This window comes from Stegostoma tigrinum, chromosome 3 (assembly GCF_030684315.1).
Source record: "Stegostoma tigrinum isolate sSteTig4 chromosome 3, sSteTig4.hap1, whole genome shotgun sequence".
In the NCBI taxonomy this organism is placed as follows: Eukaryota; Metazoa; Chordata; class Chondrichthyes; order Orectolobiformes; family Stegostomatidae; genus Stegostoma; species Stegostoma tigrinum.
In genome coordinates, this window is record NC_081356.1 from 26233505 (window position 1) to 26250756 (window position 17252).

At 39.9% G+C, this 17252-nt stretch overlaps 1 protein-coding gene across 6 annotated transcripts in view; it reads right to left on the reverse strand.

Annotated features, from left to right (window-relative positions):
- Positions 1-913: 913 nt before the first annotated feature.
- The window catches only part of znf462 (zinc finger protein 462), a 106806-nt gene continuing 90467 nt past the window's right edge, over positions 914-17252 (reverse strand). For 3 of the 6 annotated variants that reach the window (XM_048527763.2, XM_048527765.2, XM_048527764.2), the window contains 8 exons: positions 16108-16302; positions 15667-15705; positions 14811-15072; positions 12942-13078; positions 12169-12392; positions 6973-7099; positions 3826-3949; positions 914-3691 (listed from right to left, as the gene is read on the reverse strand). In XM_048527763.2, the coding sequence (XP_048383720.2) occupies positions 3454-3691; positions 3826-3949; positions 6973-7099; positions 12169-12392; positions 12942-13078; positions 14811-15072; positions 15667-15705; positions 16108-16302 (1346 nt within the window). In that variant the 3' untranslated portion in view covers positions 914-3453. The remainder of the gene's footprint in view (positions 3692-3825; positions 3950-6972; positions 7100-12168; positions 12393-12941; positions 13079-14810; positions 15073-15666; positions 15706-16107; positions 16303-17252) is intronic. The other 3 variants (XM_048527767.2, XM_048527766.2, XM_048527768.2) reach the window with 3 other exon arrangements.

The window sequence follows — 17252 nt, forward strand, 5'->3', positions numbered from 1 at the left end:
CAGCCCTTGACAAGACTCTGTCCAATAGGACTGAGGGGAGGAATTGGTTTGAAAGGCTGAATGATCGTTCCTGCCCCAACAATCCACGATTCAGTTAGGTGGAAACAATGGATCCAAAGGCCTTCTCTCATCCCAAGCAGTATAAGTACTAAAGTCAGGATTTTGCACCAATATAGACTTATCCATAGGTTTTGAAACTGCACATTTGAAATTGGACTTTATAATTGAATGCCAATTGACATGAAATATGAAAACACATGGAATTATTTGTGCAACTTCACAGAAGTGCTCGATCTGTTCTTTTGCTCTATGACATCATGTTTATTTCAACATCACAAAGAAAATTAGAAAACCATAATTTGGTTACTTTCATGCAAACCTACGCTCCCTTTTCCCATGGTCAGTGGGTCAATATACTAATTATAGCTTTCTTTAACAAAAGATAATTGTACTCCAAATAGCAGCTTGTGTGTTTAAATCAAGCTCTTGAGCCATTAATTGCTGATAGTTGAAAAATTCTTAGGGTTGTTTCAGGTTGGTGAGCGGAGTTCATTAAAACTGAATTTCCATCTTTCTCTATTGAATACGTTTGTGAACAGATCAATGTCTCATTGTATTTCATCAACACAAATGACACCTTTGCCATTTCTCGTAACTCTTGAAATCACGAAGGGAACTGCTGCCCGTTATTAAAAGAAAGCACAAAGGCTCCCAAGATTATAGAACTTAACATCACGATATTGGTTGGACATTAACCAAGAATCCTTCTCCATACCAAGGGCCAACGTCTGGGCAGGATGTCTGATTTAGTGGAGCTCAGTCTCAAATGTGTGATGACAAACAGTTAAGTAAGTACAAGTCAGCTAGATTGTTGGTGTAGTGCTCAACTGGGAAAGAAACAAATCTAAGAAAGTTACAAAATTAAAAAGGAGTCATCACTTTTTATTTATCAAGTCAGCAAAACAAAATACCAGGAAGTACAGTATTTACAGATCATTCTAGAAACTAAAGCAGCATCGCTGAGAAGCTGCACTATCAAAATACAGAGGAAGGCCAATCAATTTTGGTAATGTTTACAAGAGTTCATTTCCTCAACCCTTACAGTTGGTTTAAAATTACAACAGGCTTCCAATGTATGTCCTAAACAGTCAACTTTGAAAGTATCTTAGATAACAAAAATATTTAAAAGTTTCCTAAACTACAATGTAGACAACAGAAAGAACACAATATACATGGTAATCTGCAATATCCCTGTCTTTTTCACAGAAACTGCTCCCATTTTGCCCCCTGTTTTCAACATGAAAATAGGTGATGTTTAATGAATTGCTTCAAGGAACAGGGTATTTGTTGCTGTTCTCTGAAAGCATCATTTCAAATATACCTTGATCACAATAATATTTCATTTGAAAATGCAAACACCTGGATCCAAACTGAGCTCTAAACAAGTGTACTAAACAAAAAAGATCATTTAATGAGCAATGAGTTTTCATAACCCATATAGTGATTTAATTAAAGTGTTTTATATAAAACAAGAGTAGAATAAACTGTAAACTTGGCAAACAAAATCTAACCTATGGAATTCTTATTCACGTAAAGTAGTCTCACTACAACATTATAACACATCTCCATACAGATGTGTCGGGAAAAAGAAAAAAGGAAATCTACACAGTTTATGAACAGTTATTACTGGTACAGAATGAACATTCAGTAAAAATTAATGCTGAGGTACTGCAAATCATATCACTTTTTGCACCAACTTTTCCTACATTAACAGTAATCGTTAGGACCATTTCTGCTATACAAACAAGTTTTTTTTTAAATAATCGATAAATCGATAAAAAAAATTTACCAGATGCATTAGTGCAAGAAAACAATGTACTCTTAGTATGGTAAGGTTTGTTTAGTTTTGTATTAAGCAAAACTTAACAAATAAATGTTGGTGCTTCGAGTGACCTGGGCTCAGTATCTGCCAAATTATAACAACTGCATCCAACCTGGTCCTTCATCCATAATTTAGAAGTGTCGCAATCACTCCACGTTAACACCAGTTTGAAGAGACAGCTATAAATCTCCTCCTATCGTCTTAAGCAAACAGGAAGAGAAAACTACACAAGCGATGTTTCCACTTCTCAAGTGTCCCTTTAACTCATGAGGTACAGGTTATAATCTCTGACTGGGTGTGTGGCTGGGAAAGAGCTTGAGCAGTTACAGCCTGCAAGGTATGACCAATGGAGAGTCAAACTGATCAGTAAAAAAATGGTGCTTTGGACATGAATCAACCAAACGTCTTGAACTCAACCAGTTGTAGGCTATGATACATCACCTGGCAAGAATGTTCGATCATAAAATAAAACTCACTGAATCAGAGATGCTCGATTGATCAATTTCCAGGACCCAGTGGATATGCATCAATGGACTGATAGCTGTATCAAAGTCAAAATTTAGGGGTTTATTTGGTTCTCAATGCAGGCGTTTGATATTTTGATTTTTTTTTGAAAAGAGCAATTATGAAAGATTACTTCAATGAATGTCACAATTGCTAGTGAAGTAATGACATTCCCACAAGACCATACTAAGTTATTTTCAAAAAAAACTCACTATATTAATGAGGCAGTGCCTGATATTATTTTTCTCTTTTACACAATTTACTTGGAAAAGGACAGGATAGGAAGGGGAGAGGAGTGAAGGAGGTAGGGGCTGGAACCATGGTGGGGAGGGGTAAGTGAAAGAGAAGGAGGGGACCGTAAGTGAAAGTAGGCATGGGAAAACCTGAGAAACAAAAGTTTAAGCAGTTAGGAGAACAGAAAAGGTTGAGAGAAGAGGAAAGCAGCAGTGAAGGACAGTAGAGGGAGGTGAAGAGCAGAGAGGTGAGGAGGATGGGATGTGCTGCAGAGATAAAGAAGCAAAAGGTGGCATGGGCAGGTGAAGCAGAGGAAGGTGTGTGGATTTGGGTGAGCGAGGGCTAGAACAGAGCTCTTTAGAGAGAGCAGAGAGGGAAGACAGGGGACAGCCCTCCCCAGATGGCTCAGTAGGTGAACACCACATGGTATATGGCCCAGAGCTACACTGCCTTGAAAGTGTTCAAAAAAAAACTTATTTCCCCTCCGAGTTAACTGATTTCACCTAGGAGGCAGCGGAAATTTCTACAGTTAGTCTCAGACAAGGAAGAGGTAACGAGTTTCTCAATCTTGATCACACTCCAGTGTCCGTGTGTGGAGACATGGCAGATGGCATGACTGGGCTGCACTGTGCTTTCACCTGATTGTTGACCAGTACTTACCACTCAGCCGCACACTGGAAGAGCAGACACTTCCATGAGGTACCGATAGGCCGTGTGGATCCACAGAACTTTGCGTCAACATGAACAACCATTTTACATAAGGAATGGAGAACACGGGGAGGAGTGGGCAAAATTAGAAGGGAAGAATGAACTTGCACAATGCGTCAAGATTACTAACATTGCTCAGACATTTTGTTTTTGGTCTCAGTATCTAGATCCTGGGAGTTCTCCTTTATTGATGCTATAGAAATTGGGCAGGACGGCATGTCCTGGTAAGAGACTTCTGTCTGTATATTGTCAGCTGAGTCGAAATGCTCTCTCATTTCTGAAGGTGTAGTGTCATTCTCTTCACTGGTATTCTCTGTTACTGGACAGTCTTCATTTTTTTGATGGTTGCTCTCATTAAGAGCCCTGGTTTAAGGGAAAAGAAAACAAAATAATAACGGGAAGGAGATACTGCAGGCAAAATAAAATGCATTCCAATGCACGTTGTCTACTTAAACCGAGCATTCCTTGAGCATGTTGAGAAGTGTTTAAGTTCTTACATTTCATGTCGTTGAATATGACGCTCCCAATCAAAACCGCGAGCAAATGTTCGTCCACAGAATTCACATGGGAATCTTTTCTCATTGTAAATACGTGTGCCACTTCCTGGGCATGTTTCAATCCCTGCAATATAAATTGTCCCAAAATTAATAACTCAATTTGTTTTTAAATAATCGCAATGATGCGCCAATTACCCAAAGATGGGAGTTGTTGGACTGGAGTGGTACAAATGATCTTATGAAGGCAATGCAGGTTTAATGAAATTCCTACTGAAACCATTTGAGTTTTTTTATTGGAAAAGCCACACAAGTCTCATTCAAACGGTGACTTCATTATTTGTTTGTTAACAGACGTTTTTTGTTATTACTGGATGGGATGTAGATTTGAGTACCCAGTTCTTAATCCAAATCAGGCTGCACAAGGAAATGCTGACAGAAAGAGATGTCCAGTTACTTAGCATATTTTACAATTCAGGACCTCCTATAAAGCACTTTAATAATGAATTTTATTTTTAAGTTGCCTCTGTTGTAATGTGAAAAATGTAGCAGTCAATTTGCATTCAGAAAATTCCCACAAACAGCAACATAATAAAAAAATCACCCTGGGTTCGCTGATCCACCTTGGCTCTGGGTCCAGTGATGCCTCGATTCTAAAATTCTCAGCGTGATTTACCACTATCTTTATGGTTTAGTCCCTTTGCAGATCTGTAATTGAAGGTGGAGGGGGATGATGGCAATGATAACGTCTTTGAACTAATAATCCAGAAATCCCACAGTTAATGCTCTGGGGACAAAACAGCGGGTAGAATTTAAATTTAATTATAGCGAACTTTTGATGTAACCGGCACCTTATGAACTGGAACTCTTGTTAAACTGGCAAAAATTGTATATCCCAGATACCAGAAGTTTACTGAAATATCACAATCTCCATGATGTCCACGTAGTCAGTTGAGGGTTTGAGTGAGAAGGCCTTTTGTTGTTTAGTTCTAAGCTGCATTATTATTTAAGTGATTTAAGCTGTGAATAAAGTATAAGAGTGATTTGTTCACCCCCTGCATTACATTTCTATGATTTAGCACATGTTTTACATTGATTATGTGGACGTCTTGTAACTGGAATATCTGACCAACTGGGACGCTCCTGGTCCTACTGGTGCTGGCTCATAAAAAGTGTGCTGTAATTAAAAAAATTAGAATTGAAAGCTAGACTCTTCAGTGGTGTGAAACAAAGAACTGTGGATGATGGAGATCTGAAACAAAAGTCAAGAGTGCTGGAGAAATTCAACAGGTCTAGCAACATCTGTGGAGAGAAATGCAGAGTTAATGCCCTGAGCCTAGTGACCCTTTGTGGCCCTGCTCTGACAAGGGTCACTGGACTTGAAATGTTTACTGTTTTTCTTTCCACAGATGTCACACCTGCTGAGTTTCTCTAGCACTCTGTTTTGTGCCTTGAACAAATCTTTGGTCATGTTTCCTAATATCACCTTAGTGATTTGGGCTTTTCTATTACACTAAAGGAACTATATAAATACAATCTGTTTTAATGTTGCCGGTTGAAGAATAAATAGTGAACAGGGTATCCAGTAAAACTTCTCCATTCTTCTTCAAAATTGCACCACATGATCTATTACATCCACCCAGGACCCAGATGGAATATCTCCTCTGAAAAAAAGTGTTACACCATGAATTGTGTGCTTGTCTTTGGACTGAGATTTGAATCCACTGACTTTTACACTCAGATGAGACAGCTTCCTAGCCACATACAGCTAACATTTGGAGAAACTATTAGCTGAGGAAGGGGTTATTTGCTTTAAAAATATATAGCATTAACTGTAATTTGGAATCAGATTTGTATCTCTCAACACTCGTTTGGGGGTTAAATATATTAAAAAATGGGCACTGAATGATCATACTGAAATGAAACCAGGGTTCAACATTTCCAAATTAGTAGACAAAAGCTTGTAGCAAGATGTACTTGCATTCTAATATCGGTTACAGATATGAGAGGGAAATTTCAATTAGCTACATCAATCAACAGAAACTTAGCCCAGTATTTCTGTTAACAAGAATGAATATTCTGAATCACTACCAAAAATAGCCTAGCTCATGAGCAGTTGAGCACTTCCAGGCCCCAGACAGGATACCCTTTACCATCATCTGCCAATCTGTCAGCTTAACAATGTCTGCATACAGTGGCAGCACAACAGTGGAAATGGCTAGCACGAGGGGTCATAGTTTTAAGCTGGTTGGAGGAAAGTATAGATGGGATGTCAGAGGCGGGTTCTTTACACAGAGAGTTGTGAGAGCATGGAATGCGTTGCCAGCAGCAGTTGTGGAAGCAAGGTCATTGGGGTCATTTAAGAGACTACTGGACATGCATATGGTCACAGAAATTTGAGAGTGCATACATGAGGATCAATGGCCAGCAAAACATCGTGGCCTGAAGAGCCTGTTCTGTGCTGTACTGTTCTATGTTCTATGCTGGGCAATCCCTGCCTATTGATCACCTCTGGAAGTAATCAGGATTGATTTCACACAGACAGTTTAGAATTGTTCCTAGAGACTGTTTTGAAATACACAATGCAGGTAGAGCACATCAAACCTGGTCTTTGGAAAGCACTATTTGCGACAAGTCCTACAGGATATCCCAGCTTTCTGTGAACCCAATGACTGGCAGAGTGACCACTGCCAAAAAAAATCTGCATTTTCTTAAGCCTGCTAGGCAGGCAATGACATACTCCAGTCTGTTCCCTTCTCACCCTTTATGTATTTACAACCCACATTGAGTCAACATATTCAATGGAAACACGAGACTAGAATAGATCATAGAAACCTTACAGTGTGGAAACAGGCCCTTCGGCCCCACGAGTCCACACTGACCCTCAGAGGATCCCACCCAGACCTATCCCCAGTCCCCCATAACCCCCTAATCTACACATCCCTGAACACTATGGGCAATTTAGCATGGCCAATCCACCTAGCCTGCACATCTTTGGACTGGAGGAGGAAATCAGAGCACGCAGAGGAAACCAATGCAAGGGAGAATGTGCAAACTCCACGCAGATGGTCACCCGAGGGTGGAATCGAGCCCGGTCTCCTGGCGCTATGTGGTGGGCTAATATTTTTGAAAGAAATACAAAGTACGAACCCCTTTGTTCAACAATGCTGCCCTTATCCTCCTCTCTAGCCTCTTCTTCACTGCTGAGCCAGTCTTTATCTTTAGAATCCAACTGGTCCAAATTTACACGACCGACCAATTCAAAGTTGCGAACCACCTGAAATTGGAGAAAAAGGAGAGATGACTGAACATTCAATTACTTGAATGGAATTTACAGCAATGCAACAGGACATTCAGCTCAAGTGGTCTGTACTGGTGTTTATGACCCAAGTGTGCCCTCTCATTACCCCTTCATTCCATCCAATGTGATGAATGTTTTAAGCTTCTCAAAACTCTAAAAATGCACCAACATTACAGGTGTCAGAGAAAAGAGACTCGTATTTATATAGTACCTTTCTTAAATCTTGGAAATCTAAAAAGCCCTTTTATAGTAAATGAAGTGCTTTTTGAAACAGTGACTATTATAATGCAAGATAATGTGGGAGCCGAACCTGAGCAATGCAAGACAACACCCCAAAAATAAGCAATCCTGAGATGATAATGCCTTTTGTCATGTGGTTTGACAGACAGATGCTGATCTGGACATGGAGAACTCTCACGGTCCTTTTTAAAACAATCAAACACCAAAGAGGGTAATCAGGACCTTGGTTTAACGTCTCAACTGAAAGGCAGCACCTCTGGCCATGCAGCACTCCCTCAGGACTGTAATAGGAATAAAAGCCTGGAATTGGTGTTCAAGGCTTCCAAAAAAAAAGTGAAAGAAATTCTGATCCCTGCCATGTGCATTTCACATTACCACTATCTTTCACACAGGGCCAACATCAGATATGCAAATTCCAAGTAGTTTGCTGAATCTTAATAAGGAAAACTACGATGTTATGAGGCATGAGCTGGCAATGATAGACTGGGACATGTTATTGAAAAGGAATGACATTGGATAGGCAACAGCAAACATTCAAAGAGCAAAAGGGTAAACTAGAAAGATTGTTTATTTCTGTCTGGCACAAGACTGCCAAGAGGACAGTGGCCAAACTATGGCTTATGAGGGAAGAATCCACGCAAAACAAAACCATACAAATTAGCAACAAAAACAACAGACTTAAGGACTGGAAACAGTTTAGAAGTCAAAGAGGTCCAAGGGATTGAAGAAGAGGAGGAATATAGAGTTAGGAGAGTAAGATTGCAGGGAACATAAGAACTGACGGCAAAAATTTCTATAGGTACGTAATGAGAAAAAAGACTGGTGAAAACTAATGTTGGGCCCTTATAGTCAGAAAAGGAAGAACGTACAATGCAAAGAAAAGAAACGGTTTGAGAGTTGCAACAAATGCAGGATTAGACTATTTCACAATATATGATGAAGATTTAAATGAGGGAAGTAATTGTAAATAACTCAATCTGCTAATGACTCAAAGCTGGGGAACAGCTGTGAGGAGGATGCAGGGATATTGCAGAGAGAGTGGGAAAATGCATGGCAGATGCAGTAAAACGTGGATTAATATGATGTTATCCACTTTGGCAGCAAAATGTAGAAAGGCCAATTATCACTTGAATGGCTGTAAACTGAGAGATGGGAGTATTCAACAAGACCTGGGTGTGCTTGTGCAGCCATTGTTGAAAGTAAGTGCACAGGTGCGTCAGACAGTAAAGAAAGCAAACTCTATGTGGGCCTCCATAGTGAGAGGATTCAAGTAAAGGAACAAGAATGTTTTACTGCAATTACAGAGAGTATTGGTGAGGTCACACTTGGAATATCGTACGCAGTTTTGATTTCCTTATCAAAGGGTAAATGTTCTTGTTTTAGAAGGAGTGTGGTGAAGGTTAAGCAACTTAATTCCTCGGACAGCAAGACTAAGTCGGTTAGAATTCTACTCATTGAAGTTTACAAGAAAGACGAGAGGAATCTCGTGCTATTAAAATTGTGAACAGACTAGACAAGAAGGATTTTCCCATGGATGGGTTAAGTTCAAAACAGTTTAAGGATAAGGGATAAACCATTTAGGGCTTCACCCCAAGTGTGGTGAGCCTGTGGAATTCACTAATCGCAGAAAGTGGTTGAAGCGGAAACATTGTGCATCCTCAAGAAAGAGACAGATATAGCTCGTGCAGGTAATGGGATCAAGGAGGATTGCGAGGTGGGAGGGGACAGGATTAGAATATTGATCTTGATGATCAACCATGATCATACTGAATGGCGAAGCAGGCTTACGGAGTCAAATGGCCTACTCTTGCTTCTGTCTTCTATGTTTCTGTGTATGAACTTTAGAAATAAGACATGTCAAAATGTAACAATTAATTCTGGGAGGTTTTCCAATGCAGATTAGAAAACACTTGATTGGCAGAATTATAGCAATAAATGCCAGAGAAACAATTACTTTTCAACTGTGTGCTTTCTTCATTTTTGTCTTATCAAAAAAAATCCTTAATATAGAAATGGAAAGGTTGCTAGCACAAAATAAACACACAAACATTGCTCTCTATTCGTTCATTCAAACAAAATGCCACAGGGCAAAGAGGTTATGCCAAACCTTTATAATTAATTGATTAGGTTTTAGCTGGACTATTGTGTTCAAATGGGGGGCAGTACATTATAGCAAGAATGTGAACACATTTGAGAAGGTGTAGAACAGATTTACAAAGTGATGCCAGCAACGAGGGACTTCTGCTACGTGGAAAGACTGTTCTCCTGAAAGGAGAGAAAATAATGAGAGATTTAACAGAGGTTAAATTATGAAGGGCTTTAATGTGGTAAATCACAAAAAAACTGCCTCCACTGGTTGAAGAGTTGATAAGTGAGGACACAGATTTAAGATAGTTGGTTAAAGACTGAGAAAGAAGAGGAGATTCTTTTAATATAGTGTGTTGCTATGATGTGGAATATATTGTCTGAAAGGGTAATGGAAACTGATTCAATAGTAACTTTCAGAAGTGAAGAGATGAAAGGTCTCGGCCTGAAACATCTGCTTTTGTGCTCCTGAGATGCTGCTTGGCCTGCCGTATTCATCCAGCTACACACTTTGTTATCTCCTATTTCAGAAGAGAAATTGGGTAAATACTTGAAAAGAAAGCATTTGCAATGCTTTAAAGGGTGATTTAACTGAAATGCTTCTTCAACCACTGTTCAGTTGGAAAACAGGAAAACTGCAGCACCGCCAGGATCATTCCTTTTCAAAGCAGCTTTTCTCATGATAAGCACAGGCGGTCAATCAGCCCTTCGTAGCAGTGCTGTCACTTTGAAAAGCCCATCAATTCAGTCCCACTCCTTTCCATTTACCCCACAGCTCTGCAAAAACGTTCCTCCTTTAGTCATCTCTCTAACCAACTGTTAGAAGATGTTGTAGCAACTGTTTCCCCTCTCCCTTCAGGCAATGCATTCCGGAATACAATAAAAAAAAGTGCGTGAAAGAATGACTTACCTAACTCTGGTGCTTCCAAGTTTTGTAAAATTTTAAAAAGTTTGCAAACAACTGAGCTTTACCAATTTATTGTAAACTATAATCCCTGACTCACTGACCTGATCAATGCAGAAATATTCATCTTGGGCAGTTCTACCAAAACAGCACTGTTCTCTAAAACTCAACAAATTAGTTCCTAACTGTGATGTTGACCCATGTTAAAAGCCCAAACTGACTGAACTACCAATTTATCCCCAGAGTTTAAATCAGATACATTTCACACATTTCGTTACCCACTTTGTTAAAAGGTTGGTCAATAATTAATTTTCTCAGATTTAGTTTTCAGACGGAATTAAAAACATAACAAGAATATGTTGAATGTTCTTGATTTTATATCATATGGAACAAACTTAAACTAATTGACAAAAGTTCCAGATGGAAGTTGCTGAAATATGCTGCTGGAAAAAGCAGCTAAGTAGGTACAATTGCATAGATCTTTCAAACAGCAAACCCAGGAACGATGGACTTACAGGCTTCTTTCTATGCTATATCAGCCCATGATTCTATGATGCCAAGGGGCCATGAAAAGCCAAATATTACTTCTTCTCTCAAGGGAAAGCATGTAGCTCCTTCTATTTCTTCCCCCATCTTCTTGAATGGGTAACACTAATAGTACAATTTTAGAGACAGTAGGAACTGCAGACACTGGAGAACCTGAGATAACAAGGTGTAGAGCTGGATGAACACAGCAGGCCAAACAGCATCAGAGGAGCAGAAAGGCTGACGTTTCAAACCTAGGCCCCCCTCCTTTTCTGAAGAAGGGTCTAGACCCAAAATGTCAGCCTTCCTATTCCTCTGATGCTGCTTGGCCTGCTGTGTTCATCCAGCACTACACCGCGTTATCTCAGTACAATTTTAGGTGCAGTTTTGGCTAACTTCTTCTGACATCATTGCGTGAGCATGGAGCTCAGTAAAGCCCGGAGCTCAGTAAAGCCCGGGACTGGTTTGAACTATAGTACCCAATCACAAGGCAACTATAAAGGTTTGTAATTTTCAGAATTCAGGGCATTAACTTACATTCTTTGTAGCTTTTCCCACCAACCACAGCATGCACTTTTTAATGTACCCATAACGCAGTTACTGAACATACAGCAAGATACTATGCATTAGATGCTTCTATACTCAATGTTTCACTTGCAAGATCTAAAGTTTGGAGCATTCATCTAGGTAAGTTATTCCTTTATGTCTATAGTGATAGCATATAAAATAATTTACATTAAATAAATTATACATAATAACCATATTACCACTGTTGTTGAATGAAAAGGCTGTTGAAAGTTACATGTTCGGACGATAAGCTCAGAAGTTTAGAGGCCATTAATACAAATTAGACCATGCTAAGTCAAAGGGCCATTTCAGGAGAAACTTCTTTACTCAAGATCATTTCGAGAATGTGAAACTTAAGAACACATTGAGTTGAGAGAAATAATAAAGATGCATTCAAGAGAGAGCTGGATAAACACATAACAGAGAAAGCAATGGCTTTAGGATGCAAAGTGGCTCACGTGCAGCATTAGCACTGGCATTGGCTGGCACTGGCTAGTTTCTTCTTGAACATTCAATGTATATTTGTGAGGTTATCATTCACCAGTTAAAGCTAGACAATTGTGTCAACAATTAACCTGAATTAGTAGGGTGGAGACAACTTGAAGAGTTCAACGCTGTGCTTAATGTTAGGAAAACACTTAACAACAGATTGTTAATGGGGTGGTTTAATTACTAAATTACAGACCAGGAGAAAGACGCAATCCATAATAATAATCAAAGTTACTTTGTGCTCTTCCTGAAGGTGGTTCTCCAAATCATCATTTATTCTGCTCTCATAATAACACAGTTGGCACTTATATGGTTTCATTTCCTTGTGTTTTTCCATGTGTTGTTGCAGAGTTTCATCACTGGAGCAGGTAAAGGTACACTTATCACAACGAAAAACAATTCCTTGCAAGTGTCTGGACAGCTTTGAACGACGAACTTCAATGGGGACAACCCTCTCCTCTGTTGAAAGGTACAAGGTGAAAGAACATATGTCATGACAAGCCTCACAAACTGTCACCGTTAGACCCAAAAGGGTGAAATGCTACTCACAAAAGAACACAAAAGCAACGTATTAATTTTTCAAGATGATTAAGGTTATTATGCTCTAGAGGCAAGCATAACATGAAGATTGAAGTTGGCAATTAATTTGAGGCCAGCAATTAGACATACTTATTAAAAAAAGAAAAATCGATGACATGAGAATTCATTTTCCCCAGGGCAAGAATGTATTTGCGTATTTCAGAGTGTAGTATGACTATCTGTGAAGGGTCTATTGCTAACAGAGATATAACAATTTACTGAAAGTGTTAATGTCATCAGATTTTACAACTACAAAGTATTTTTGAGAGAGATGCAACCAATCTGAAAATATTTCAAATTCAGAAAAGATAAAAGTGTCACAGATGCTCTGGAACACTGACAACCAATTACCCACCCTGTCCCATTCCATTATGGCTCTGACTTGATGTATCTCATGTCCCACATGCCCTTGCACAAAAGGAACCTCACCTCTGTGAAGGACGATATGATCAATCATGCTGCTTTTGTATTTCGTGTGGTACAGACAGAGAGGACAACGCAGGTCCTTAGGACCCTCAACAGGAGGAGCGGTGTGGCTCCCCTCAACATGCATAGAAAATGTAGACCTGCAACACAAACATAAAACATCACCACTGACTTTAAAAGCCTTAAACAAGAGATGCACCTTCATTTCACACTTGGTATCTTAAAACATACATGTACAACACAATCGAGGCCATTTGACTCTTCATAGCTGTTTTGATAGAGCTATTCAATTACGCCCATTCCCCTGTAAAATTCTCCTTTCAAAAGAGAATTGGATAAATACTTGAACTTTATTATTGAATCTGTTTCCACCGCTCTTTGAGGCAGTGCATTCCAGATCATAACACGCTGTGTAAAGTGAAAGATTCCTCATTTTATCCTGGTTCTACAAGAGAACACAAGAAATGAGCAACTGTAGATCATCCAGCACCTCAATATCATTTCTGTCCTTCCACTTCATCTCCAAATAACTGCCCGATCTCGGTGTATTGTTCTTTCTGATCATAAACGCTCTTGGATCCTGATCTTCCTACCATTGAAAATAGCTGCCAATATTTACATAATTAGAACCCTTCAGAATCGAGAACACCTCACTTTAATCACCCTGTGACTTTGTGTGTGAAACAAAAGAGGGAAAGAACATGATCTTAGCAGCATAGTTTACCCACCAGTACCTTCCTATAAGGTGTAGGGTCAGAAGGAAGCCATTAAACCCATCATGTCTGCTCCACCATTCAATGAAATCATGACTGAGCACTTGCCCGCTTTTTCACCAAAACTCTCGATTCCCTCTATCTCAGCTCTGAATATACTTCAACTACCCAGCTTCAACAGCCCTCTATGGTAAAGAATCCCACAGATCCATTACTTCTCACAGATGGATTACTTTACTCCTGGATGTCAGGGTGACTGTTAAACATGTACAAAACATATATGCGCAGCAAAATTTAGTCATTAGCGGTCAAGTTACTCGATAATAGTTCACCACTAGAAAACAGTTTACGCAGTGGGTTGGAATATAGAAAATTAATGATGCTGTAGGAGAACATTTGGCCCATCATGTCTGTGCCAGGCGGAAAGACAGCTATCCAATTTAAGCCGACACTCCGGCTCTTGGTCCAGAGCCCTGTAGGTTTACGATGTCTCCAAGTGTTTTAAAATTGATGACAGCTTCCATCGCGAGGAAGTACCACTTTCAGGTAGCAAGTTCGAGGCTGCTACCACCCTCTGGGGAGGGAAAAAAAAATTCTCAACTCCTCTCCAATCCGCCTCCTCGTTATTGATATCTCTACTAATGGAAAATAGAATAAAGATGCCATCTCAGTCCCTCAGTTACATCTGCCTTCGGCATCCCTTTACCAAAGAAAATAACCCCAGCTTAATTAATCTCTTCTTACAGCTAAAATTACAAAATCAAGTTAAAATGGGCCCAGAATTATTGACTTAATTATGTGTTCAAGATAAAATATTTGTATCTGTAAGAAGCACACACGTTCTGTTTACAACATTCCCTCTGCAAAATAACTGAGTCAGGCTAGCATTCTTTTCAAGAATATCAACAGAACGTACAGTCTAAAAGATTTATCAGCAAGATCTTAGGAACATGAAGGGAGAGCTGTAGGGTTGAATAGTGATTTGTTAAAAGGGATTTACACCGAGTGGGGATATTATTGAATAAAACGAGCTGTGATAAAAATCACATACGGTCTCTGTGAACAGTACAGCAGGCTCTAGGGGCTGAACGGCCTGCAGTCACCATTCAGAGCTGAAAATGCATGTTGTCCTTTGCTAGCTGTCGTTTTATTTTCTTACCTGAACCCGGTGAAGAACGGGCAGTCCTTGCATTTGTAGAGTTTCTTTCCACAATGCCGGTCTCGGTAGTGGCGCCTCATGCTTTGAATGTATTCAGAATTAAACTGGCAAAACTCACAGCTGAAATAGCCCTTGGTTGTCTGATCAGAGGAGGTGGTCGGAGATGGCACCGGGATGGGACTAGATCGGTTTCTTGCCATCGCAGCCGTTTGGTAATGGTTAAGCTGTTGTTGGACATCTGGTGGCTCAGAGTATGAAGAATCTGCACATGAAGGAGTTGGTGCACACAAACTGTGTAAAATCCAAAGCTTTCCATAATCAATTTCGAAAACCACCCACCGCACCCGCCACCACCTCTTGCAGATTTGTGGATAAAAGCTTAAAGCACAACAACCAAGGCCCCAGACAATCCCATTATCAAACCAATAATGGCCAGAATGAAACACTTGCAACAGAAAGCCTTGGGAAAGCAAGTACAGCATCGGAAACCCTTTGGGAGTTGCAGGAAAAGCAAGGCAGAACAAGGAAGCAGAATCAAACAAAACTGGGAAGAATTTCCCTGTCCCCAAAGGACGTCAGAGAAATTACAGCCATTACTCAGGTGAGCAGTGTTCAGACTAGAAACATTCTTTAGGGATTTGGAACGGTTATCAATTTCAATCTAAAAACTGCTTACAGGACAGAGCAGTGCAGACAACTGGTTTTGTTAGGCTGCAGAAGCAATTTGGAAGAGCAGATCATAATTTCATTATTTTATTAATATTAATAATGAACTTTTTCGTAAGGTTGTACATGGCCAATAAGGGATTAATGACAGATAAGGAAAGTGCAGAACAGAACGTTGACCATCTCCTACCTTTGTTTCTGACGAAGGGGTATTTTAAGAAGGTGGGGTCTGGAATAAGGACACAGAGTAATAACTGGGTCTTACATGATTTCCGAAAATGCTCTTCTAAAAATGAGCTAAAAACAATTCTTAACAAAAGAAAACTAAAAATACACCAACAGCAGTATTTGCTTTCCCCGTAAGTTGTTATACAACGTTCACTTGAACATTCACCTAACCTTTCTAACTCTTTAAAACCCAAGAGTGTTGTGTCTTATGTGGGAGGTGGGGGGGAAACGTGGCAGAATTTGAACACAAATTCATGCACAGTTATAATACACAAGATGGAATCCTTTTTCTTAAAAAAAACATCACATGCGCCTTGCTTCTGTTCGTGAACAGCTTGAAGGCATTTAAAATAACTTCATTTTTAAGACTTGCATACATCAGAGATAGCCATGAGCAGCTTACCATCTGATTCTGCTACTCCCTCAGCCTGGGACTGAGTCTGTGTTGGGCTTTCGGCAGAAGTGAAGGCTGCTGGAAGGTCAGTGTGGAGTTTGGACACGGTCAGTACGTGGCCGTGCACTTTCAGTGCATGTTGTTTCAGCTGATTTACCATCAGTGTGGAAAAGGAGCAGTAGGAACAGCTGTACGTGCACTCCACTGGCAAGACACAACAAAATGCAAATGCTTTTTTTGAGAAACAAAATGTTGCTTTGGGCTCCCCTAACCACTCAGATCATTATGTAATTTTGAAGCCGTTATGGGCAAGTGGTATGCAAAACTGTTAGTTGGCTTTCAATTGGCACTACATAGCCGAGGTCACTTTAAATGCCTTCATGTTATCAGAAATTCATTGCCTAATTATATTTTAGAATATAGTAGTGATAGATATAAACACACACCCACACACATAAATCTTTATCTAAACAACAGAATATGCCCTCTGCTCCCAGGGCACATTTTCAGTTAAACAATTCGCTCAGGGAAGCAGATACTCCCAGCGCCAATGCCAAGAGCAAACAAATTGAGCTCCTGCACATTAGTAAATGGCAACATTAACACGCTAGATCCTTTACCTTTTATTTTGTATCCTGCTTTTTTTTTCATTAACTCACTGGGCGTGGACATCTCTGGCTAAGCCAGCATTTATTGCCCGTACCGAATTGCCCAGAGGCAACTGACAGTCAATGGCGCAAGCCTGGAGGGCCAAAGGGCCTGTTCCTGTGCTGTAATTTTCTTTGTTCTTTGTACGTTACTGAGCGTCTGGCCTACATGTGACTCCAGACCAGGTAAGAATGACAGTTTTCATTCCCTAAAGGACATTAGTGAATGATATGGGTTTGGCTGCTATGGGAAATGTTCTCATGTGCATTGTGCAATGAATTACTTTTCACAGGTTGGATAGCTGTCCAACTAGAATGTTTCAGAATCAGTTGTTCATATCCCTACTGGCACCAACTTCTGTACAATTATCTGTGCTCGCTGTCTGACATTGAGATGATGCAGTACTGGGAGCCAATTTCAAAGTTCTCACCTCCAGGAATCTTTCTAATTCTTGCCTCCTGTGTATCCCCAAATTCAAATGCTCCACCTGTGGCAGCAATCATTGC